The sequence below is a fragment of the Colius striatus genome, chromosome 1, assembly GCF_028858725.1.
Source record: "Colius striatus isolate bColStr4 chromosome 1, bColStr4.1.hap1, whole genome shotgun sequence".
In the NCBI taxonomy this organism is placed as follows: domain Eukaryota; kingdom Metazoa; phylum Chordata; class Aves; order Coliiformes; family Coliidae; genus Colius; species Colius striatus.
Genome location: NC_084759.1, coordinates 76,969,479 through 76,995,977, shown reverse-complemented (window position 1 = coordinate 76,995,977; position 26,499 = coordinate 76,969,479). Strand labels below are relative to the sequence as shown.

Genomic DNA, 26,499 nt, shown 5'->3' with positions numbered 1-26,499 from the left:
TTCTAGGCACCATAAACAAAACTCATTGTATCGAGGACAAAACCAGAGGTCACAAAGAAAAGTTTGGATGATACAAAATACATCCACACACCTGCTTAGCACCACAAGTTGATTCACCCTCAAAAAATTAGCAGGTGTACTGTAGAGAGAAGGTTACAACTTATAAAATCACTCAATTCAAATTACAGTGCTTCTAAAACCAAATGTAAGATGATTGGCATTTACTATTTATTCCTACATCACTTGCATGTTACCACCAGTGTCCAAAGCAGTATACAATAGCTGAGCTGAGCTAAGATGAAGCACAGGTCTTTATGCAGAGTCAGTTGAAATGCATAGGTCATAACCCAAGATATAAAATACAGTGGGCCATATTCTGGCTGTAGATTTTGATCTTGCTTATTTACCTCTTCAGCCATGCCCAGCTGAGGCATGCATCACCCTGACATTGGGGATCACCTCCTCATTGATATACATTTTATACCAAGATATATACATCTCAGTGTCAATATCCTGTGCCTGTGATCTCTGCTTTCTCACAAGTCACCACTAAGTCCCACAACTCCTCCACCTCACAGCTACCTTTCTTCATCAGAGCTTCTAATGAGTTTATCACACAACAACATTGCCCAGACTAAAATTAATCTTCAATACCAGAGAGGCCTGAAATTTGTTTGTTGTGGGAATTCCTCTGTCTTCATGGCATTTAAATTCTCAGCCACAATCCCATGCTAATGTAGAAGTTATTGTGTCTTGAATAGGTTTGTGCCTTCCCAGAACAATGTTACATTAGAGCTTTAACGCTTCTGTATCCCTCAGCTTCTTGTCGCATGACTTTTTTTTTCCCAAATTTAAATACAGCTTTAACTATCACATACTAATGATTCCAAGCCTCTTTTGTTTAAATGTTGGGAGTTTCCTAAGGCTTATGTTACAGGTTGCAAAGTCTACTGTGTATTCTTTTTAAAAGAAAGAATTAAAAAAGCAGAGCTGAAAATTAAGTCCTTAAGTAAAAAGAGAAAAATAAGAAAATTCCCCAACACTCCAATTAAGAGCTTGCTCATACAGGCCTCGTACGTTGCCAGCAGACTACACGCTGATAAAACCAATTTTGGATTATTTAGACTTGAGCAAAAACTCTGTGAGTTTAGGGAGTAAGCATGAAAAACACTGGCATAATGACAAGCTCTAGCAATAAGAAAATTCAATTAAATCATTACACAGAAACATAAGCACTGATGGAATTTCCACAGATTTAATGAGACCAGGATGGAGTTCATGACCCTCTACAAAAAGAGTGTTTAACAATGATGGGGTGGGCCATTATTTATTTAAAGTCCTAACAGGGAGATTGTCTTGCAATGTGGATGACTCTAACCAGCAATAAAAAATGATAGCCTAAATAAAAGACACACCTCTGCTTCTTTCAGCCTCACCTTTACTAGCATCAGAGAAGAAAAGGAAAATACAGGGTTTGTAACATTCCATTAACTGAGAACTAGGCAACTCTTGGTGAATGAAGGACGTAGTTCAGCTCTATCCATGGCTCACGGCAACGCTTTAAGGGATTATTTTCTTTCTTCAACAGTCGCTAAGGAAGGTATCAAAGTAGAAACACAACAGGGGAACATGAGTTAGGGCATACAAGAGAAAGAGATATGTATATTGGAAAAAGAAATAGGGCAGGAAGCTCCTGAGTTTAGAAGTAAAGCATGATCACATAAATCCAACATATAACTGATGATGCGTTTAATGGTGGATAGCTGAAAGATTGGAAAGGCCATGTACACCATTAAATTGCTAGTGATCACGGATGTAGCTCAGGACCATTTTAGCTAACGCTATCCAAAATTGTCCAGTTATGGTTCAAAAGTTATCATGGATAGGTAATTGTCATGTAGCAGCTTGTATTAGAGAGCAGGATGGTTTAACAGTGTGAATAAAGGGTGTCTTATGTCACTCAGTAGCAGCACCAGGCAGCCACTCCCTAGCAGTTTCAATTAACTGGAGCAGATACAGCTAGAAGGTCCATCTCTGTTACCCCACTCACAGGAGTTGTATCTGGTCTCATTCCTGCTCCTGAAGAGAGAGGGCAGAAGAGGTTGAACTTCTGTCCCAAGTCACCATTTGAAAGTGCAGCATATGGGCAATTGTTGCAATGCCCAAATTTCTGAGTTCTGGAAGCATGGTCAGAGATTTTATAAGGAATTAAATCCAAATAGGAAAAAAAATCTCAGATTAATGTTTCATGAGATTATTTGCATGGTTGTCTTTATTTCATTTGGTTAACTTGGACTCCAGATCAGCTCATGAGAACATAAAGTACTTCCGTATGAAGTACCCAAGTCAAAGTGTTATTAAGATAAATTTGAACTCCCTCTTTAGGGAGTAGACAAAACCAAATCCAACATTTACTTCAGTATTCATGGGAAAAGTGAAATGTAGTTAAATACATGCATAGCAGGTATACACAGCTCCTCACATTCTCTCTCAAATTGCATTTGCACAAGTTATTGTGGACAGCTAGGAAGAATATTATCTTTGGCTTTCAAAAAATTGTGCTTTTCAGCTTCAGAGGATCTTTTTTGATTATTGAACTTTTAGTGTCTCCATCTACCTCTCTTCCACATGCAGCTAGGACCTTTGTTGAGTCTCGATTGAACAAGAATACATTACTCTGACACATAAATACTGTTGTATTGACATTTCCCATGCTAAATAAGCCTTTACTTGGCTGTTAAAAATTCACCATGTAACAGTCAGTGTTTGTGGAAAGGTGCTAAACAAAGAAAAAGAGAAAAACAGAAAGAGAGAAAAATGCTTCAGGCAAGGTTTCCCTTCTTCTTCTTCTTCTTCTTCTTCTTAATGTAATTGCCGCCACAAAGTCTAGCAAAAACATGGTCCAGAGCAAAACGGTCTATCTAATACAACAAAGCAATAATGGTCTGAGTTTTAATTTCTGATATTCATCAGTATCAGTAAGAAGGTCAGTTCCTCTGTACTTTACATCCTCTCAACACAAGATTCAAAAGAGTGGGGACTGACACATTTGGGGACATTAATCTTACTCTGTCCCAGCCCCTGATCTTGCCTGTGTTTGATGTTCCCACTTCCAAGTAAGCACTCAGCCATGCTGTTTTCATCAGCGTCTCTGTTCTCAAGTGTCTCCACACTGCAGGGGACAGCTTGCAGTCAAGACTCTTTGCTCAGGAGGATGCTGTATATTGTGCTGACCATGGGCTCTCCTTGAGCTTTAAAGAGCAGAGAGAAACATCTGTGGAATAAGCCTCATTTTCTGAGATGCTAGAAATTATTACTAATTGAGGCAAGGCAAGAGCAGAGAAAAAAAGTAGGATAGGTCCGGGAGGGGACATAGGAGAAAAACAAGCCCTGAGTTGCTGTGCTTTTAATAGATGTAGAGAGATTGCCATTTAAATGTTCATGTTTGCCCAAGTAAATCAAATATTTATTAATGAAATCTTCTGCTTGGGTGGAAAACTGGAGCTCTTCAGAACTGATAATGTGCTTACTCCAGGTAAATGGAGAGGGGTTTTTAAATAATTGCCCATTATAAGCAAAAATAAAAACCAGACCTTGTCACAGCACAATTAGCATAATTACTCTGCAGTGCAACATCTGGAAACAACCCAGGTCTTCCAACATTTGATATGTAATGTAGCTCAGCTTCCCATTTGCACTTTTAAACAAGCTTCAGCCATGCTATAGGTAACGTCAATAAAACAGATCGTGTTGCACAATATTCCAATGGGGGCTATTTCTGCTTTGTCTTACTGCTCTAGAGTAGATTATATTGCAAGTGTTTGCTGCAGTGTCTGATTATATATGACTGAAATATAAAAAAATCAGTCTCTCCTTACTGGGAACTACAATAATTTTAAAATTCCTAATTGCTATGTTATTTTAATCCACAGAAAGGAATCATGCCATTTTAGTTTGAATGCCTTTAGTGGGAAAAAAACCAAAGCCACAACAACCTTCTGTGAGGGAAATTCCCAGTGTTTGTTTGCTTTGAAACAGAAAGATGTTATTAATTCTGTCCCAGTAGTATCTCTGCTGCAGACAAACTCTTTAGAAACCAGAAGGCAAAATAAAGAGGAAATAAAATAACAATTGCATAAATGTCTTTTTCCCATTAACCAGACTCAAAGCTATTCTCATAGCTATTTTGTGAAACATTTTCTCCAGCTAATTAGGTGCAGAATCACCTTGAGGCTTTTTGTCTATTTGTGAGAGACCCCAAAATTTACAGAGGACTGTACACTAATGCACTTCTTAGAAAAGGCTCAGGTGAAGGCTATTTAAACATTAGCTATATGACAGATGGTTTTCAAGCACTTGAACAGCAGGTTAAATGTAATAAGGCTTTGGAAAAGAAAGAAATGTCTACAGTTGTTCTTCTCTGATGTCATTATTTCTTGTAGTTTTCAGTTCAGCTTATTTGTTACGTTACAGAGCATGATCATGAAAGCTCTGTGTTGTTCAAGGTCAAGGAAACATTTGTGAACAGTTGGCACATTTTATGACCATTCTTATTGCAGAGTCATACAATAATTTGTGTGGATTACCATCAGAGATGAAAATTTTCTCATGTCAATATTACCTTCGTTTTTTTTTTTTTTCCAAACAAATCCCTGCAGCCCAAGCCATGTCAGCCCTGTCCATCTCAGCTCCCTGCATCTCAGTCAGGACCACAGTCTCCTAGAGGAGTTTCTGGCACTCTGCTTTATCCAGACCTCACTTATTAGCCAACCTCCTCCACATCTACCCAGATCACCCCTAAAATCACTCTTTTCTAGGTATCACTGGGGCTTATCTCTCCCTGCTTCCATTTCTGGTCCTCTATCAGCTACAACAACATCCCCCAATAGAACTGTTCACCTCCGCCACCGCCACCCTATATCTGCATCACCCCTCACCAACCTTGCCTTACCCTTGCACTGCTGGGGCTATCCACACTCTCCTGATCTGAACATTTTAAACAAAAATGGTGTTCACAACAATTTTTAAATGTTTTATAATTTCATATAATTTATATTATTATCTCCTGAGATCTGTCATCAAAATTCCTGAAGTGACAGAGAAAGAAAATATTAAGAACAAAATGTGCAGCACAGCCCAGATAGCATTGTGGTCCTATTTTTCTTCTTTAATGAAGGTTGATGGAATGTGGCCCAACTGTATACACGTGAAAACTGTATCTCATTAGTTGATAACCCTTATAAATGTGTCAAAGACACATTTATAATAACTTGCATTAGTGTGCTAAGGAAAGACTTCTGTAATCCTTGCAAGATAATGAAGACATTGTGATCCCAGTTAAATCTATTCTAGGAAGATAAAATGAGCCAAAATTAATCTAAACTAAACAATTTGAAGGCTATGTGTCTTGAGAGTTGGAAAAATGTAATGTCCTATGAGTAATGTTCAGACAATCTAACACAATGATTTTTGAATAGTATTTAGATGCCAAGAAAAAGCAGACCACTCTGCTCCAAAATAAAAAAATACTAGATTACAGATTTCTGTAATTTCTAGAGCAATGAGAACAGTAATGAGATAAATGAGAGGAAAGGAATGAAAGGGCAAGAAAATAGTTTCTTAGATCCTTATGATACAAAGCTTTGCATGCTGGCTCACGCATTTTTCTGGCTTAACCAGTATTCTGTGAAGATGTTGGCATACTATACAGTATGTACAGTGCTGTACAGCACTTTTTCACCTAGAAAAGCATACAGCAATAAAGCCTCTGGGAAGAATGGGAAGAACATGCCTGTGAGGATGTTGGAGAGGCACCCTAGGAGTCTTCTTTCTTTGAAACTCACCTTTGGGGACTCCAGCTCCTGACTACAGGATAAGACTCAGCAGAAGCACTGTCTCACTTGAAACAACCTCATACAACAAGGCACGAGTTTCCCTTGGCTGCTTTTATGTCCTACTGCTTCCAAAAGCAACAGTGAAGGTCACCTTCAAATCAGCAAAAAGTGCTCTGAAAGCATTAAAATTTCCCACCTCCAGGCTGGATTGACAACTAGGAACAGGTAGTAGCCCTGCACGTTATCACTGCTCAGCATTGTGCGTGTTATACAAGTGTCACTACCCCATCTTCATTGCACCTGCACCCATCGTTGGTAATAGTGTGAAAGTGTGTCAAAAGGGCAGTCTTTCTTCCAGCCAATAAAGTGATCAGAGGTATCCTTAGGCTACAGAACTGCTGAAACTCTGGGATATAAAGTTAATGGAAGTATGCGGTGCAGACTATATTTGGTTAACAATCCACAGGGTTGGCACTAGGCTGATGCATCCAAAATTATTGGTGTCCAAGTAAGCAATGTATGTGGTAGTACAAACTGTTCTGAGGGTCACCCTATACTCAAATAACTCAGATCTTGGCACATAGCATAGACCTCAGCATCACATGCACCCATAGTTGCCATCTCCTATTGCTGCCCTACAAAAATGCTGTCATACTGCTGCCTTTTCCTCCCCTAATGCACAACCTTGCAAATAAACATGCCTCTCCTCTTGCTGCCTCCTGCCTAATCCAGTGTTGGCTGATCCAGACACCTTCTGAAGTAGTGAGTTTCCACTGACGTAGATGGCATAAGCTCAGAGTAACTGTGGATGCAAAGGTGGTTTACTTCCTTACCTCAGAACTAATGTGGTACTGCAAAAATGCTATGGAAACTATCACGATCTTACCTGAGGACAGTTTGGCCTCTTTATTTTTCACAGTAATGATAGGCCATATCCATTCTGGAAAAGGATAAAACCTAGAGAGGCAGTTGCATTAGTTCATGAAAATACCTTCTGAAAACCTAACACCATTAAACCAACAGTAATAAAATAAGCCTTGGTAATTCTGTACAAGCTAAGCCAGCCAGAAGGATTCTGAGAAGGATTTTCAGTGTTTGTATTCTCATATATTAATTGCTACTTCCTAGGAATAGCATTCTAAACATAATAAAAGACTCTTGACTAAGGAGTTTTACAGTGCCCTTATAAACCAGTAAAATAATAATGCAAATGCACAAGCATTTGGGCTTGTTTTCTGGGTTTTTTTTTGGTTAAGTGTAGCACAGAATGCTGATGTGTAAAGTGGAACTATGTTCTCAGGAATAAATCTCTGGAACCACCTCTGGATCTATCCACTTATGTCATATTGTATCCATTACAGCAGCATTTGAACACCTTCCAACTTCTCGCAACACAAATAACAACCTTTGTCTCCTTTCCCGCAATAGGCTTGCATTCATATTCATTTCTATGCTAGCAGATTAGTTGGTTTGTGTATCTGGCATCTGTATGGTGTATATCGCAGCTTGTCCAGTGTCTCTGGGTATAACATACAGATAGTATAACAAGAAATAACAGAAGTGAAGTGATAGCTAGCTTGTCTGGTAATATAGTGTGTACATACAAGCCTGGGAAATTCAAAGGGTAAATATTGCATTTGCTTTTGAAAGCCAGTATTATTTATCACACCAGAATTTCTCTCATTTTGTAGAGGCAGATTATCATCTCTACTCTTGAAGATTTCTTGTCACACTTGTTCAACCCTGTGTGCATCTCCTTGCAAGATAAACCCTCCATGAAATAGTGGTAGTGAGATTTTGATTTTCACAGTCATTTAATAAAAAGTACTTCATTATTCATTCTATAGCAGCCTCTCTGGAAACAAGCAAGCTCTCTTTTAACACAGAGATGTTTCAGTTGTAAACCACAGGATATCAAATTAGGAAGATAAACCTTGCAAAGAACTTTTAAATTAACAACAAATGGAGGAAAAATTCATAATTAATTATTTGGGAATGAATTCCACCTCAATTTATCATCAAATATTTGCAAAGGTAATACATGCACTTTTATGCTTTTTACTGTCTTTATAGGGTCACTACTGAATGCTTGCCCAATCCATTCCAGTATCAGTATGACTAATACAGTAAGGTCATTAGTCCTCTGTTGACTTCTTCCCCAAAATTGTAAGAAAGATGATATCAGTAATAAAATAAATACTCAGCTTCTTTGAGGATAAAAGAATCAGGAATTTCAGAGCTTATGCCTATTACTTTAATGTGACTGGCTGTAAACAGTTGTGCAATGTTTTGTGGAATCTCTGTATGTACTATTCAAAAACAGCTTGATATGATGAATTCCCTGTGTTTGATTTGTGAAGACTGTAATTTCCCTTCATACACAGTTTGTCTTCCCTTTCCGTTGGTTGAACTGAAATTGAAATTCCCACAGATGGTGATTGAGTGCTAATAGCTGAGCAGTGATGCCATCTCTCTGCCAGCATGTGCCACATAACCTGCTACAGTGACATGTGATAGCTATTCGCTGTTAGATTTCTCACTCATGTAATCACACGTGCAGCATTTTAGAACCATTAACAAGGTCCTTCCTCTACCACAGTCACTACGTGCACCATCACGCACATCACTTCTGGCCATGAGGTGGGACTGTGCATGTGCACCAAGTCTCTTAAGTAACTTCACATGCACATATATCTCAGACCACAGCGAGAAGGCTCTGAGCATGTCAGCTGCAATAAATACACTTCATCCTCAATCTCATGATGGAAAAGCCTACTGAGTATTCAAGAGGGAGAATGGCAAGGAACAGGCTCTGAGGTCCCAGAGCAATTCATCCAGCCTTCAGGCTGTCTCCCCATCTCCAGGCTACCCTCAGGAAAGAAGGAGTCAGCACGCAGTCCACAGATTGGCTGAACTCTTCTAATCATCAAATTTCTCCCATCCTCTATTCACATAGAAATTTCACGGGACAAAATGTCAATTGTCTCACTGGCCAACTGCTTTCCTAAACATACATTTCAAGAGAGAAGTAATCAATTAGGGGATTATCAAGTGGTGACCTGGATCATCTGAGAAGACTGATAAAAATTTTAATCAACCCAAGGAACTTTAAGAAGATAAGCTGAGGTGAGTCTAAGAGAGGAGGTAGAAAGCTAACTACATGCCAGAGTAGAGATCCTGTAAGGAGAGGAGATGTCATTGCTGCAGGAAGATTCTGGGTGCTCCAAGCCCTAGGACAGCTCCAGAGCAAGGAAAAAACTGAAGTATGGGCATATGTGAAGACATTCTGGTTCTAATTTCTTGTGCAAGATAACTCACAGAATTATCATTTTCTGGAATGCTTACCAAAACTGTGTCCTCACACAGAGCTCTGAGAAAGAGTGAGTAACCATATTAAGAGAAACACCAAAGGATCACCATCGCTCCTGGCTAGTTCCAGGCTTCTAGACATTAAAACCCTGGTTTTGAGAAACACACCTAGGCTTCAAAGAAGTTTATCAAAGAGACCATGGAAACAATATCAGAATTAGTCAAGTGTCAGCTTAAAAGTACACAAGACCGACAGAAACTAACCCATCAGTGTGACACGTACCTAGCTTCCTTTAAAAGCTCACATTTTTGCATCCTGAAGGATTAGCAGAATTTAGCTGGGACTTCAAGCCAAAATGTCTCAGTCAAATGCAATGCAGATAATGAGACCTAGAAGAAGCAATTAATGAATTCTCAGAGGAAAACACATTTGCTTTCAATGTTACAAAACCAGTTCGTGTACAAAGACTATTTAGATTCACCAAAACAACAAAAAACCCCCATTTTTGTTGTTTCCAACACTATTCTATATTAATGTTTGCCTGAGGTTGTCACTCTACTTTTTTCAGTTTGAAATGAGGACTGAGGAGAGAAAATAAAGTGAAGCCTTCAGGATTTGATGCTCAGTGGGAATTTGTGGATCCTAAATCAGTATCTAGATGTTGCATGCAGGTCACTCCTTTGGGCTTGCATGCAGATAGGTTCTCCTGGACAAGCACTGTTTTCTGATTTGGGAATTTCCAGTGGAGAAAATCTGAGGGACATATTCATTTGTCCAGAGTTTCTGGACCAGTGTATGTGAGGATGCTCCTCAGGGTTTTTTGCCTATGCAAAACCCAATTCAACAGCACCTGCTCAGCCAACTCTAAAACAATGTAAGGCTGTAAGAAGCAGCATATTTGCTGTAGGATAAAGTATCGTATGTCCAAGCTGCCTTGGTTTTCTGATACATAAGCAAATCGGCAGCACCTTTCTCAATCACAAGGCCTTGTTGTGCATTTACTATACAATGCATAAACACAAGCTTCTGTCTGACATTTCCAAGGCTCAGATTTCACCTCTCCTGCCAAGAAGCAGAAATCAGCTTCCCATAGATCACCAACAGTCAGACCCCATGGGCAAGAGCTGAGAACATACTGAAAGCAAGGATGACTTGATCCACCTCCCTCAGCTCTCACACAAATTTTCTTGAGGACTTTGTTTCCTTTCTTATGCCCCCATTCCTAAAGAGGTCCTACTTTGATAGGTACTCAGGTACCTCTGCACAAGAATAAATTACCTTGAGAGCAATAGTAAATGTTATGAAAACATCAACCCAGGAAAGTATTCTCACTGAAATAACATCATAGAGATAATTATACAATTACAATTGTATAATTGGGTACAATTAATGATTAGACAAATAAACCAAAAAAGCTGTTGATGCTCAAGATATTTAAAATCAAGAAAAAAATTTTTTTCATGATTACTCATTCCTACTGCAACAAATATACTATTTATTCCCCTAAATTTCAAGTCACTTTGTGTGAGTTTTTTTTCTCTAAATTGGCCAAAATATTTGTGTCTGGAGCATTGCAGTATATCTGGCAAAGCCAGCAGGATGGCCTGCCAAATAATGTCTGTGGACACATACAAAAGCTGGAATGAAAAACAAAATGTTCATGCTGGCCTATAAACAGGGCTTTCAAGGTCAGCAAGAGGTAAGTGGTTTGTTTGTTCTCCTGGGGGTAAGTATTAAGCTTCTGAGGCTTAGAAGAGAATTAAACCCAGATGTCTCATTTTCTAAGGAAGTGATGTACTCAGCAAGCTATTCTATAATCAGAGGGGGCACATTCATCACGACTTTTCATTGCCACCTGAAAGAAAGAGATATGTCGTTTTTTGAGAGAATAGTTGTAGATAAAAATGTCTCCACGCTATGGTTTATCCACTTTCCCACTTACTTTTAAATACACAGAAGTAGCTAAGCTTGTGTCTAGGTTGGATATCAACAGAGACAGTCATTTTCAGAGAGCTTAGCTCAGACGCTACATAGGACTCGTGTCTCCTGGAGGTGTAGGCCTTCACTAACTATAAAGGAAGTACAAGCACTTCATCTAGAAGCTTCAAGTTGGTAGAACACATATCCCAGTACAAAGTCATACACTTATGCTCTCCACATCTGTCTTTTTCTCCCTCTCCTCCCTTAGTCGACTCTTGAACCAGTTTCACTTTTCACAGATCTAATTATGAGCCCTAAGGAACTACCCTGGAGAACCTCAGGAACCCCTGATAGTAAAGAGCAGCGTGTAGTTCCTAGACTACAGGAGGCTTATGACCAGTTCAGATGTGGCTCTTCTATCAAAGCTGTACCTCTCAGCATAGTGCTGGCCTCACAGCCAGTAGGTCATCTAAATCCTTGGCTGCTAGAAGAAACTGCCAAGATCTACTTTGCTTGGTCACAATCCTAACTTAAGAGTCATTGCCATCTCCTCTCCTTGTGTCCAGAAGTTTCTTTAAAACAGAAAGCAAGTGTAACAGGCATTTTGTTGTTCTCAGTGCTGTGAGCAATGCATTTGCAGGATCAGGCAGCCTTCCTTTCTTTGGGGCAGGTCAACAGTACACACCTGATCTATATTTTACATGGCTTCTCAGTGTGCCTCCAGCCTCAATTCAAAGTACCTGTGACTAAAGCATTTGATAACAGGATACAGATTACATAGAGAAAGTCTTTTGCCTCCTCGAAGCCCTCTTGTAGCAGGAAGATTGGTCAGCATGCCATAATCTGTCTCAGGATCTAGGTGCAGCTATGTGTAGAATTATTATTACCCCCTGTACTGAACGCAGCCATTTTAAACTGTAGAAATTCCAAAGGCCATGGAAATACCATCACCAAGGTAGTCCGCAATAACAACTCAAAGTGGGTGTGAGATAAGGCTCACAAACAAGCTTTCAGCACTAATAGCTGTGAACACAACAGGTAGGTACAAGAAATAAAAGAAGAAAGAAAAAAGATTATGGAAGGCATTGGTAATAAATCAAACAGCTACGAGGCCTGAGAAAGTACATAGCTGAGGGATTTTAATTGAATTCTTAGTGTTATTCAGCATTCCTACAACTAAACTCTGGTCAACTGAAGGCAGATTTTTAAAGTTATGCAAGAGTTAACATATGCACAGCAATGAACAAACAGGATCCTAAGCCATAGGATTTGCACAAACTCCTTCGACACATAGATGCTTATTTATTGTGGTGGAACCTGCACACCCATACCTCTTAGGCAGTTCAGGATATTCCAAGGACCAATGAAGACATTCACTGTACAAATAAAAATAATAAAACCTTAAAATTTATTTTAGGAAGCCAGGTGTATCCCTAATGTGCCGTGTTTGTCAAAGGAGAAAAACAAAACAAAACCACAAAGAACCCTGTATTACAATGCTGACTATTGTTTAGATATTACTGATTGTAAAACATTTGAAAAGTCTTACAACACTAACATACAACCAAAGAAATTAACTACTAGTTTGTGCTATTAACTTTGATGTCAAGAGTTTTGTTGAATAAAACTGTGTAAGGATGGGGGCTGGGGAGTGGGGTATGTAACTCAGTGTATCTGTTTCTGCATCCCATATGCATTTGGGAACCTTTTGAGGCTTAACAATGTTACAAAAAAAAAAAACAGAAGGGGAGGGAGAACAATGAAGTCAGGCAGAGTGCCAGTTTAGCCCACATGCAGTTGGATTCAACACACTACCTTGGGGCCACATTCAGGCGTGAGGAGCTCATATCAAACAGACACTCTGTACACAGAGCAGTACAGTAGCACTTAAGCCGGGAGATTTGCTGATGGGGTGGAAGTCATTCAGCCTAGACAGAGCAAGCACAGGATTTACCAGGAGATTCAACCCATCCCTCACCATTGTGGTCACAGCCATTTGGCTATACAACTCTTCCCTGACCTTAACAAGGCACTGAGCCTCAACTTGGGGAAAGGAAGCAAATCCCGTCCCACACCTTCTGATTGTCTTTACAGTTTTCATTCCTAATGTGGCCGCTTTGTATGTTACCTGCTGACTGCCTGCATTTAAAGCATGTCAGTTATTATTAATGAGTTTTCTGAATTAAAAATAACTGACAAGGAATGTGAAACAAATCCATTTTTTCTATACAAGAGAAACAGCATAATGTCATCTGTATTTCCTAATTAAAAACTTTAAATGCTGTGGCTGTATAATACTTCTAAAATTAACACAGGCACACAAAATAAATCCAATTACTGAAGACAAAATGAAATTCAAGATGAAAATGTATCATTATAGTGTTTTATTGTGTGTGTATACTGCATGAAATTACCACATAAAGTTCTGATCTAAATCATCTTAAGCTGCTATGCCAATTGTTGCTGTGTTAAGTCTCCAGAAATGGAACTTTAAGAATTAGATGAGGGCTCAGTCTTTTTTTGCTTTTCAAGTCTTTGGAAATCTGGAAGGAGCAAGGTCCCTTGGTTAGCTTTCCTGAAAAAGGGTGTCTTTGTGCCATCTGAAGGCTAAGAGAACACGGCATATTTCAGCAAGCCAGAGAGGTACAGGAATCAGGGCTGTTTGGCAGATCGTTTACTCCTCCAGAAGAACCAGTTCAGGCTCCCCAGTATCCATGTTCGAGGTAGAAGGTTCTGCGTTACCGTTTACAATGCTGCCATCTACGGGCTTAGGTGGCCTTCTGTCTTTTATCATCACTGTTGACACGTTTTCCATCACCCTTTTGCACTTTTCTTGTTTTTCTCCATAGGATTTATCTGGCTAGACATACACACCTGCCATAAGAGTATCTCAGGAGAATTCCCTCAGGCTTCCTTGAAAATCAGTGGAAGAAACAAGCACTCCTGGTGCATGATTGAGTTCACTCCAAAGTAGGTAACTAACACAGATCAGATGAACAGCACCCAACAAGCATTACTGTGCTTTGCCTGTGGCTACAATGGGATCTGAAGAGGTATGGAGATGACTGTCACACTGTAAGTAAGCACAGAAAGATAGGAAACAATATTACCCTCTTAACCAGCAGGGAAAGTCTTCCACAGTGCTACTGATTTTTATTTCGTTAACTTGTATCCATGCATGAGGCTGTCACAGGTATTAAGGAGGAGAGGTATTAACTACATAAGATAACCACATAGGATACGAGTGATAACATTTGGAACAGAAGTCCAGCTTCATCCCATATTTTCTTTGACAGTAAAATTCTCTTTAAGGTGTTTCTGCCTTTCTCCTGACTCTGCCTCTGGTAGCCTGTCCCTTTCCCTACTCAGAAAGCTAGAGTTAAGTAGAAGTCTCACTTGTAGTTTCCTGCACAAACACATCCTGACACAGCAGAAATGGGTTTCAATCTTTTCCTATAGATTTTATGAATGGTAGATTCACATTATACAACATACAGATCTAAGTAAGATTTGTTTTAATTAAAAAAAAAAAATAGAATTTGCATCATGTTTGAAAATCTGCTTCAAATACTGCAGTGTTAAATGATTTTGTCTTAACAAAGGACAAGCAGAGTCAACAATTTCATCATTTTGGCCAGTCAATATTTAGCCTACAGTACTAAAGCTGACTTATTTTGCACTATACTTAACTCAGTAGAGCAACATCATAATAACACAATCTTTGCAAAATAAGAGTCTACATACAAATTTGCACAAGTTTAACAGAACCACACATTTGGATGTTGAAAGATGTATACTTTTTTAATGGTGCTACCAAAAAAAAAAAAAAAAAAAGAGGTTACTGCCGTATTTCCAACTTTATGTCATTGTCCTCCTGTGCTGGAAAATACCACTCTTTCAAATCAGATGCCTGGAATACTCTTTTCAGATTATATAATCAGTAAAGCATGTTGCAGATATAAACTTCTACTTGTGGTTTGGTTTTTTGTTTACACAAACCTCCAGACACAACAGTCCTTGCTTCTTAAAGCATGAGTTAATTCAATTAATTGGCTAATTAATGAATCTGAGTAGCTGACAAATGCTCTCTAAGATGTCTAGACTTGACAACTGCAAATGTTCTTTCATGAGAAATTTCCCTATTCCAATAGCTGTTCCAGCCTAACATTTCATTTTCTAACCAGGAAACTTCATCCTTATTTTCAGTCTGGTTCAAGTCTAGTGTTCAACCATTGGAGCAACACTGAAAGCTGCGAGGAACACAGCTGTCAGATAAAGTAGATGTGCTGCATCATGGGACACCATTGATCAATAAATCCACCAAACTTTCCCTGTGATGCTGCTGGTCCCAAATCTGAGAGGGAAGATCTCACACTGGAATCAATAGGAGTTGCTCTTTCCTCATCAGCATTAGCTTTAGAAAAGAAATTGTGGGACTATTCACTTCATTCTGGATCCAGTTTATATTTTCTGTGTTTCATGAGTGTAGAAGAAAAGGAATTACAAATCAAGAATTAACGTGAGACCTCTTCTACTGTTGGGTTGTGTGAAGGACAGCCTAAGGAGGTTGCCTTTAAGAACAAAGCTTTCTGCCAAGCTACTCCTCTGTTAAAAGTAAACTAAATACATGAAAGATCTACATGGGCTTCCTAGGAAAACACAGCTCTTAGAGCAGAAGACGTTTGGTGAAGTGAAAGATTCAGAAGTGACCCAGTGAAAGTGATAATATGAAACACAAAGAAATAAATCGGTCTTCAGCTGGCAGGAAAGGAAGTACTGATCATAGAGTCATAGAATCGTTTCAGCTGGAAGAGACCTTTAAGATCATTGAGTCCAGCCTTTGTCCTAGCCCTATCAGCCACTTGACCATTGATGGGAATAGATCTCACTGTTCACAACATGTATATAACCAGAGGTTTAATTAATGTAATATTCATGTAGGTCCCATAAGATAGATAACTTTTTATGTGCTTCCACACAGACAATAAGTGTTGCAATTGAAAACACGGCTAAGTAAGGTGGGTAGGAGGGAATAAGTAGGAAACAGTGAACGAAGAAAATGTACATTTCATAATAAGCAACACTACATAAAAATACAATCTTTTAATATGAAATATTACAGAACTAACAACAACATAACTGCATTTTCAAAAGCTACATAGCACCATCAGTAATGCAGTTTGCCTTAATGTCTTTCTCCCCTACAAAGCACAGCAGTTCACCAGTAACGCATGCCTTCATTTTAATATATATGTAGAAATAGAACCACTTCACCAAGTTCAAAGATCTATCCACTCTTTTTACACTGTCTCTGAGAGTGGTCGGTGTCAGAGCATACAGCAGCTCTTTTTCAGTGCACAGGGACCTCCTAGGACAGAAGTGTATTTTGATGACTAATAGATACTCCTTGTGTGATTTACCTAATAGCTCTTTTAACCTACCGAGTCTTGGAGTTAACCTAGATGTTCTGCTGTCCACAACATCGAGCCATCAGTTTGCCACGTGTAAAAACAGGCACTCATGTGTGAGCATGAGGCACCCTAGATCTGTCAGTACAAACACGCAGATCAGAGAGGCACAAGAAAATATGGAAGAATTTTGAAGTGCATTGGGTGCTTATGAGAAAAAACAGGCTGGCAATCGCATAATACACCTCTTCTGCTTTTAAGAAAGGGAGGTCATCTAAGAATTTTTTGGCCACACATACAGAAATCACAAAACACTTGTGGGCTGAACAGGATCACAGTTGAAGTTCATTGCAGTATCCCGACTTCTCAGACATATGCACATGCCTAACACCCATAGGAAATCATATCCTGACACAGTAGCTGTAGGAAAAGAACACATAGATGATGGAGAAGCTGACAGTATTTTAATAGAGGTGATCTATGGTTTTCATGCTGAGAATATTCAGTACATTTACTTCTAATTAAACTCTTGCATGTTTTACTGCTGCAGCAAAGAAGTATACACATCTTTGAATCTGATATTTTATACCAGTGCCCAGTTTCATCTATAATTACGTGATGAGATCAGATACAATGGTACTATCCAAACACTGCTAAAGAAAAAATGTGATGGCCAGCAACTACACTGCCATGCAGCATGATGGGAAGGTGATCAAATTCATCTATACAATTGATTTAGATCTATCCACTCTAAGTATCATTGATTAGACAACTCAACATAAATAGGTACGTGAATCATTCCATTGCTGTTGTTGCAGGAGACACAAAGAAAATCAGAATGATATTATGATGGAAAAATACACGAGGTAAAGGATACAACAACATTAAAAAAAGGAGACTGATTCATACCTTGACTTATTGTGTCTCATTGCTGCCTCTTCTGATTTAAACATTCAAAAGATTTGGCTAGTAAGTAGTGGTTGGTTAGTTTGTTTTTTGCATTGTTTTTTTTCCATCTGTATTCATCATAAAGAAATCTGGAGAGTGCATTAGAGGGTATTTCTCACCCAAAAGGTCTGTAGAGCAGGTGAAAAAACAGAAATTGAGCAGCAGCAGATCTGCAGGGCCAGATACTATTTCCTCAAGGTATCTGAATGCAAGGCAAAACTGAACTAATATTGAATTAATCTTGAACTCAAGTATCAACAAGTTACATCAGTTAAAGCTCTCAGTACAATAGCACAAGGCAGCTAACTCAACATTAGTAAAACAGGTTCTAAATAATATATGAAGATCTTATGAACTATTAAACCTGATTCCACAACCAGGTAAATGAGTAGAAATTATTTTAAATACTAACTTTAGTAGAGATATAGGAGACAAACGTAGATATTTTCTATGGAAGGAGACTCAATATGTGTGGGTTTTAGAGTGAAATCATGGTTCACAATGGAGTTTTTAAATTCAAGCAGGTAAAAAAAAGGGAAATTGTCTTGGATATGGTCTGATGGGATTTTCAGTAGGCAAGCAGCTAGAGTGGTTAAGCACACCAGGAGGGCTGAAAAATGGGAATAACATGGGAGTTTCTTGTACTGGAAGTATTAATTAAAAGCAAAGAAAGTAAGGAGGATAAATACCCATTAGCTCTGACAGTGAGAGACGAATTCCAGGGGAGCCCTCCCTGTCAGGATCAGTGGCGGGAGCCCAGCTCACTCTGTACAACTCATCCATTAGTTATCTAGAGAAGGGTGTGGATGAGGGGATGGTGTAGTCTGGTGAGGATATTCCCCCTACTGCTATTCAGTAGGGTAAAGCTGAGGGCTTTACCAACCACGAAGAAACACAGAACAACATTATCAGATAATAGGAGGAAAATTTAACATAGAGAGATTCATGTAAAACCCTATGCAAGGGAAAAGGCAATCCCTGCTGCACTGGCTGTGACAGGCTCACACACAGCCCCATGAAAATACTGTCTCCGTGGCAGTACAGAAAGCTTAAAAATTAAATGGGGGAAAATAAATTACTGCAGTGCTACCCATCACCGAACATTCGGGTTTTGAGTAACAACTCAGCTTTCTGAGTAGCGTACATGCTCTGAGAGACCCCGAGAGGGGCAGACGGGACAGCAGAAGTTCGCAGCGCGGTCTCTAGGAGGGAGACAGATGGGGCAGCCCCCTCACTAAAAGAGGTAGCAGTGTGGAGGCCCACGTCCATCTCCCAGGCAGCTCGACCGGCGCCGGCAGCGCCGCTCAGCCCACAAGGTGGCGCCGTGGGACCAGTGAGGGGCCGGGCGGAAGTGGCGGCCGGACTCCCAGGTTGCCGCGCCGCGCCTGGCAGCCTCCTCATCCTCGCCGGAAGGAGGGAGCAATTACCGGAGGCGGCTTCGCTCGACCCCCTTCCTCGCTCAGCGGAGTCACAGGCTGCCTGGGTGCGTGCGGGGACGGCCGTGCCCCTGTGCAGGCTGTGGCGCAAACCTCCCGACTCACTGGGCCGCCGCGGGACGGCCTGAGGGAGCGCGGAGACGGGCGGATGGGGGTATCCGGGATAAGCAGTGGCGTGAGAAGGAAAACGAAAGCTCGGGAGAAATTTTGCTCCTGGAGCCCGGGCGCATGGCGAGGGAGGATATAGTGGTGTCTATGGCACGCAAATCGGTTGTACGGGCTGTGGGCTTTTGCTTTCCTTTCTTCTGCAAAATGTCGGCCTCCGGCCTGAGGCGGGAGCTTGGGCAAGAGGGGTCTTCCGCGTGCTGGTTGTTGAGGCCGGGATGAGCCTAGGCATACGGGCTTGTTTCCCTGCCAGCGTTTAGGTTTAATTGTTTGCCCTATTTGGCAGAGGTGAGAGTTGCTCATCATCATTGCTTTTCCTTCAAAAGCAATAGTGCAGAAGTTTCATCGTCTTCCTCACTTGTGGTTAAACTGACAAGCCACATACGAAAAGTAAGCTAAATGGAGCTACAAATGATTGTACAGCTTTTAGCATTTCACTGCTGCCTTTCAATTTTTGGTGCAAATAGCTTTTGGGCCTGTGTTCTGGATCTCAGAAAAGCCCTGATTTTGGGATTATCAGGTGATTACACTGTCTGAGGCTCTGCTTAGGTCAAAAGAAGCCATAACATGTACAGTAAAGTTTGATCTGCATGCTTTATTTGCAGATGTGGTGGTTAAATGTCTTCTGTCCCAGCAATTAACATAATTTTATCTTATGTGTAACTTGTTTCCCTTCCATTTCCAGGAATTACTACTGTTGGTTTAAGGATATTACTTTGAACGTATAATAGTGATAGGAGAGTCTTCACAGCTAGACTGATTCTCCCATTGAGATGGTTAACAGCCATAACTGTATCTATCCTAAGTGACGCACCAGTCGTGTATTTAAATCATTAGAAAATAAAAATTCAGTATATAGTGTTGAGAATTTTCACCCTTTCTTTTTAAAGGAAATAACTTGTACTGCCAACCGTCCCAGTAGTCACAGGCTTAGATTTCTGTGTGACTGTAACTAGGGTGCTTCAGTATTCAGTATTAAAATTAACATCCAGCAATGCTCAGTGTTGATCTGAAGCACAGAGTGTCAAAACACTTTTCAGGCATTTCTCTCTCCTGATGATAATTCTACACCAGCAGTAGGCATTAGAAGTGTAAAATGAAGTAGATGTTTGGAGGAAGATGCGCACTATTGTTGTTGCATGGCATAGTAGAGCGAGTTCAAAACACACAGCACAAATTGAAATTAATTCCTGTGTGCATACTCTGGTGTGTTATTTTACTGAGTGTAGCTTGCTACATGTTGCCAGAAAGTGGTTACTGAGTTGGGCACATCTCTGACCTGACTGAAGGAGGCGCTTTTCACAGGCTAAAGGAGCAGAGACAAAAGCAGGAGTGAGAAAAGGATGTGGTCAGCTGTCTGTTGTTTTGGGCATTTCTGATTTAAACATAGTTATTTTGGGGGGAAAGCATGTTATAAAGGGTTTTGTTTAAATTTGACATATTTATTAAAATTTAATAACATCTTATATTTTCACCTGAATACCATGCAACAGGTTAATTAATCTTGTGCTCATCTGTGTTCTGAATAAAGTAAAACCTTCCTAGGTCCTACATTCAAAGGTCTTTCTGAGCCTTACCTGTCACCTCCAGTATGGCAGCCTTGTGGCAACACTGTCCAGCACACCACTAAGGGCTTTGCTCCTGGAGTATGAATTTCATTACCACTTTATAAAAAAACCTATTTCATGGTTGTGTCTCACAGTGTGATGGATGTTGACTCAACTTCTTTTGACTCCATGTTAAATGCCATCATTACTTTGATTGGGTTTCTTTATTTTCACTAATGCTTACTTGCCCCAAGTTGGTAAGAAAGCAAACACGTAGTAGTGAAAGTAATGAAAGGCAGTAGTACATCTATATTTAATTATCAGCAGGGAAGTATTTTAAAACAGAAAAGGAAGTAATAACATTTATCAAAAAATAACTTTCCCATCATTAATGGTCAGCATAGGTGAACAAATCTCTTTCCCATTTTAAATTATACATTTACTGGTGAGTTTCCTATGTTGCTTCTGTATGATGTTTTTAAAAGTATAAAAGTAAAGTTATCACTTTTTTTGGTTTTTTTGTGATGTTTCATAATTCATCTGAAAACAAAACAAATGCTATTTAGTGTCCCAGCTTGCAACATTGTTGCATTCTGCTTTGTATTTGTATTCTGATGTTTCATAAATAATTTATGAAAATAATCAAACTTCCTGTGTTTAGCAAAACAGGTGTTTCATATTTGGTAAACTAACATAGATAGTTTTGCCGGGGCTTTTCCCTTCCTTCCCTTTCAGATGCCATATGTGCATGTTGCATATTAGTAATGAAGTATGATTACTGCTTTAAAAAGTGCATTTACATTAGGCTCTGAACCTGATTGCTGTTTATGGTGAAGCTAGCTCAGAGAATATTTTGTCAGGTAGGAATTGGGGTGAACATGAACATGAAATAGACCTACTTTTTCAGAAGTGGAAAATGGAAGAATCAGCTACCATGGCCTTAGTTTTTTAAGCATGAGAAAGGGACATTACAGCAAACTTGACAGTATCCAGATGTATATGGGAAAGGAACAGAAAGTGTATGTTTTTGTCAGGAGAGTGGAGATGGAAGTTTTGAAGAGAGCTAGTGTGGGAAGTGAGGTGTTTGAAATGAACAGAGGGATAGCTCAGAAGTCTTTTATCTGCATGTGAGTTTAAAGTGAACAAGTCACCTTTGTGTTTCACAGTGATCTCAGTGCTAGCTTTTCTTCTTCCTCTAAGGAGGCAGGAGAGGATACAATCAGCTTACACACTTTGGTTGCCCAATGCCTGATCCTGCAACCCTGTGATCGCATGAGTCATCCCACTGATTGCAGGGAGACTGCTCATGTATATAGGGCATCTTGTAGGTGGGTCGATATGACCAGTGATTTATGGGTTTGAGCTTAATGTAGCTACATGGGTTTGGCTTTGTGGTAGCTACATAATTTGCATTTTCTTTGAACGAGACCCATCTCCTTTCTCCTTTCATGCCATATGACTTGTCTTAAGAGGCAAAAAGTTGCTGTTTCATCAGTATTGTTAAGTATGAGGCAGAACACGACTGATGTATATACTATATTTGTATGCATTTTGAAAATTCTGAGTTTAAGCTGCTATAAGTCTACAGCAGTTGTAAGTGCTATCTTGGCTATATTCCAGTGTTGCTGGGAACAGTATTTGACCATATCATAGGGGTAGCAATGGTAGTTTAATGTGCTGAGTTTCTGTGTCCTTTCACTGCCACTCACCTAACTTAAAAGTTTGAGTTGATGAGGGTGTCAGAGAAATATGTGGATGAAGCAGTTAATGTCTTAATGTAATGAAATAATTATCAGGTAAGGAGGGGATTCAGAATATTTCTAAGTGATTCATGCTGGTAAGTCACATTGAAAATGATGGTAATTATAAATCGTGGCTGGTGTTAGAGATAACTTGTTCTCTCTCTCTCCCCTGCCTTTTCCTTTTTTGTTTCCTCTCCAGTTCTCCCATTCCTTCAGCTTTTTCCTCACATTTAAAAAATGTGATTGCAACCTGTATTGGCATGTGGTTTTTTTATGGGAGGCAGGATCAGATGTCTGTGGGGGAAACAAAAAAAAAAGAGAGAAAGCGAAAGAAGGGATTGTATGCTGTTGCAAGTGCACCATAGGTTTAAACAGAAACATTATTGCTTGGATGTAGTCAAGATGGGTTTAATGATTTTGTAGTAATTGCTTCTTTTATAGATGTCCCTGAGCAGACACCACTAAAAAGTGAGAACAGTGTGTTTCATTTAAGTATGATTTTTGTTTGGTGTTAATTTGGAAAATAAAGTCTGTAGAAACATAAAGTGTGGGAGAAAATAGAAATCAGTAGTGGGAAAAGAAGTTTTCAGTCCTAGCGCTTTAGGCTACATTGTGTAGAAGGCTCTTTTAACTTTCTTATAGTGGTGGGGAGTTTTTAAGGAGTAGGATTTTTACTGATGTTGATCAAAAGCTATAAATAAAAGGCTTCAACTAACCACAACAGAGAAGGGACATTTAATAGTTGCAGGCAACAGTACTTAAGTTTAACAAAAATATATTCAGTGCTTCAGATCATCTGATTACATGTTTCTGTGAATTAAAAAACTACTGGGTTTTTTTTTTCTAGTTCGCCTTGCTCACCAGAAAAAAACTCCACAAGAGATGGTAAGTAGTCTTTATGTGATAACTTAGTCACATTTTATATACAAAATGCAAATAAACACTTTTATTGACCTGTCAATGCAGACATGTAAAAATTAAATGTAAAAGTTACTAAATATCTTCGAAAATTTGGATTACAGCAGTGAGTAATTTATCTGCTTCTGGGAAGACTCCAGAGACATAACAGGAAAATAACAGAGGACCCTGATCATTTGCCTTAGATTTATAGCTTTTGTTTCCTTGAGGAAATCTCTTATTTCCATTAATTCCACAGCTGAAAAAGCACAGACATAGAACTAAGTTCAACTTTAAAGTGTTCCTTTCTTTCACCCCAGTGCAAAACATTTCTGTAATTTCTTTCACAGATATATTTTTAAAATTTAAATATAAAAGGGGTTTTCAAGGGTCACTTTCAACAAAAAAGCCACAAAAAGTAGATGAACTGGCACCAGTATCACAGTTGTGTCTACATGAACTGGCTTTTTGTCTTCCTTTCCTCTGAATTGACAACTGGAGCTGGTCAGCTAGACAAATTGGCCAGCTGGATTCCAGAGCTTTCAGGAAGGTCATCAAGTCTCTTTTTAGAAACATTTTAGAAGAACTGGAGATAATTTTTGATCTTTAAAATAATATGTTGTCATCTTTTGAAATACATGGAATGTAGGAGATACCTGCTTTTGTCAAACTTTGTTGTGTTTCAAAACTAGATTTTTAAGTAGTAGGAAAAATAGACAAAATGTTCTAAAAGTAATCTGTGAATGTAACAGATATGACAACAGGACATTCTCTGACTGCTGACAGATGAGGAGTCAGTGTGACATTCTTAGGCAAAGGAAGAACAGTAAATAAAACGTTGTTCATCCAAGCTTTTAGGTGGTTGAATGATTAAGAATGAAGAAATCCATATGGAAGGCAGATGCTTTTCTTGCACCCACTCATTTTAGGAATAAATACTCTGAAATGCATGGTCTTGTAGCAGGGAGACCAAGAGGAGAATCAGAATGAAGTTTCACCTCCATCAATTGTTACTTTTTGGGACAGATAATTTTTCTGGACTTTTAAATTGCATAGCTGAGCCCCCACAGCCCATCACAATTAGGGTGCGATTTTTGGTCAGAAACATTTTAAAGAATGCAAGTTTGTTGTGATGAGTTTTCTTCATGGACTCTATTAGCCTGAGGTATTTTGTTTCTGAGTGCACTTACCAGTGACTTTAAATAGATCTCTTATGGGGTAATAGACTCAGTTTTGCAGAGAGAAGAGAAACAAGACAGTTACAATTACTGTTGCAAGCTCTCACATTTGCCTTATTACCTGAGAATGAGAAAGTGAAAGGAAATGTAAGTAAGAGAAATTAACCTCTCTTGATAATGTTAACATTAAATGGAAAGTATTTCTTAGGTTTGTTTGGTTCGTTTTGAGATTAATTTTCTTTTTTCCAGAGATTCATTCTTTTAAGGCTGCAGAAAGGTGCCAGTGCAGATTAAGAAACCATGCCTAAAGGAAGATTTTTGTCTTGTCTGCCCTTTTTTTCAAAATTAAAAAAAAAAAAAAGACTGTAAATGTCACATTCATCTAGAAAAAGCTCAGCTAATCTTGCCACAATTTTGAGTGTTTGCCAAAACATGGCTTAATTAAAATTCTTCCAGTTCAAAGTATAGGCATTCTGTTTTGGCCCAGATAAAAGATTTTCTGCAAAAATTAAGATGTGATGGGAAAGAAAAAAACATTTGCTATTTATTTTACTTGCTCTAGGCTCTGGAGTGTGACATTGTCAGTGTGAACGGTGTGAAACTGTCTTTTCAGGAAATCTAAGATTAGCTGGAAGACAGGAGAAGGTGTGTTTTGTTCTATAGAAATGTTTTCCCTTGTACTTTGTCAGTGATACTTTGTTACCTCTTTTCATTTATTGATTTCTGATGAGTACAAAAGGGAGATTTACTGGTAGCTTGCACTGAGCTAAATACAGATTTGTTTTTAATCGAGGCCATGACGGATATATGAACTTGGCTGAATTGCCATTTGACCTTTTCTGCGAAACTTATTTTGGCAGGCAGATGGAGGAAATATGGTACTGGATAAAATGAATGCCTTTTTTAACATTGGGGGAATTTTAATCTCTTGTGTTTTCTGTCTGTTGATTTGGAAATCAGCATACACCTTGGAATGATTCAGTTCTTAGAACTCAGGTGAGCAGGGAAGAAATTCTGGAATATATGCATACAACATATCTCCCAAAATAGAGACGATTTGCACTGTAGTACCACAAACACTTGGAAAATACTTTCTGGGAACCACAGCTTCTGTGTTGTAAATTCTCCGCTGGTAGTTGTGTTGATATGAAAACAATCTCTTGTAAGAGTAAAGTCTAGTACACTTGCACTGTGTTAATACTTGTCCTCTTTCAGATCTATATGATTTAACACGGGAAAGGGACGACTAATGATGAAGAGACAGACTTTGTGCTTGTGTTTACAGTGCCCTTGATTATCATTTGATTTTTCTGTTTTTTTTCATTTTTGAATTCTTTCCCTCTCTCCCCTATTATGGCCACAGGAGGACACTGAGCCGTGGTATTCTGTGCCAGCATATGCAAGATACTGGAAGCATTTTGACTTAGCCATGCGCTGGATGCGTAGACACCAGAAAGCCTACAGGAAGGCCATGGAGTCCTTTTATTACCTTCCGTGGCATCCTCCTGCAGCCTCTCGGAGTAGCCGCTACTCGGATTGGGATGGGAATGATTTCACACGTACTCAAAACTCTTCTTGCAGCTATAGCCCATGTGGAAGAGCTCCATACCATAGGGGAGCTCAGCAGTACACAGATGCCAACGAGGGGAGGGAGGATGCTGACAAGGACTCGGAAATGGAGGAGGACTCCGAGTCTGAAGGAGAGATAGAGTATGACTTGAGTGACATGGAGATCACAGAGGAGCTTCGCCAGTTTTTTGCGGAGACAGAGAGACACCGGGAAGAGCTGCGTAAGTGCACACTTGTTCTGTGTTTTCTCGTACTTGATTGCCCTAACTTGGGAGTGATGGGTGGCTTCAACATCTACAGGTTTTGTAAGAAGTCGCAGAAATGAGCACCACAAGTGAACATGCCAAACAGAATGCAGTAGGCAAAACTGAGAGGTTCACTTAAGCACCACTCATTAGAAATGAGTCCCAGGAAATATTGGAAGGTTTCTCAGTAAGAGAGAAAATTATGACTTCAAAGAGGAGAATAACACATTTGGCCAGCAGACAATACTCATCTTCAATGCTGAAGAAAAAGCTCCAGAATTTTTATGGTTAAATCTAGTT

General features: G+C 39.3%; 1 protein-coding gene across 1 annotated transcript in view; it reads left to right on the top strand.

The window, feature by feature from the left end:
- GEMIN8 (gem nuclear organelle associated protein 8) overlaps positions 1 to 26,499 on the top strand; it is a 158,259-nt gene that overhangs the window by 111,910 nt on the left and 19,850 nt on the right. The window contains exons 2-4 of the mRNA XM_062003443.1: positions 18,697 to 18,903; positions 23,158 to 23,195; positions 25,749 to 26,175. Coding sequence (XP_061859427.1) covers positions 18,697 to 18,903; positions 23,158 to 23,195; positions 25,749 to 26,175 — 672 coding nt within the window. The remainder of the gene's footprint in view (positions 1 to 18,696; positions 18,904 to 23,157; positions 23,196 to 25,748; positions 26,176 to 26,499) is intronic.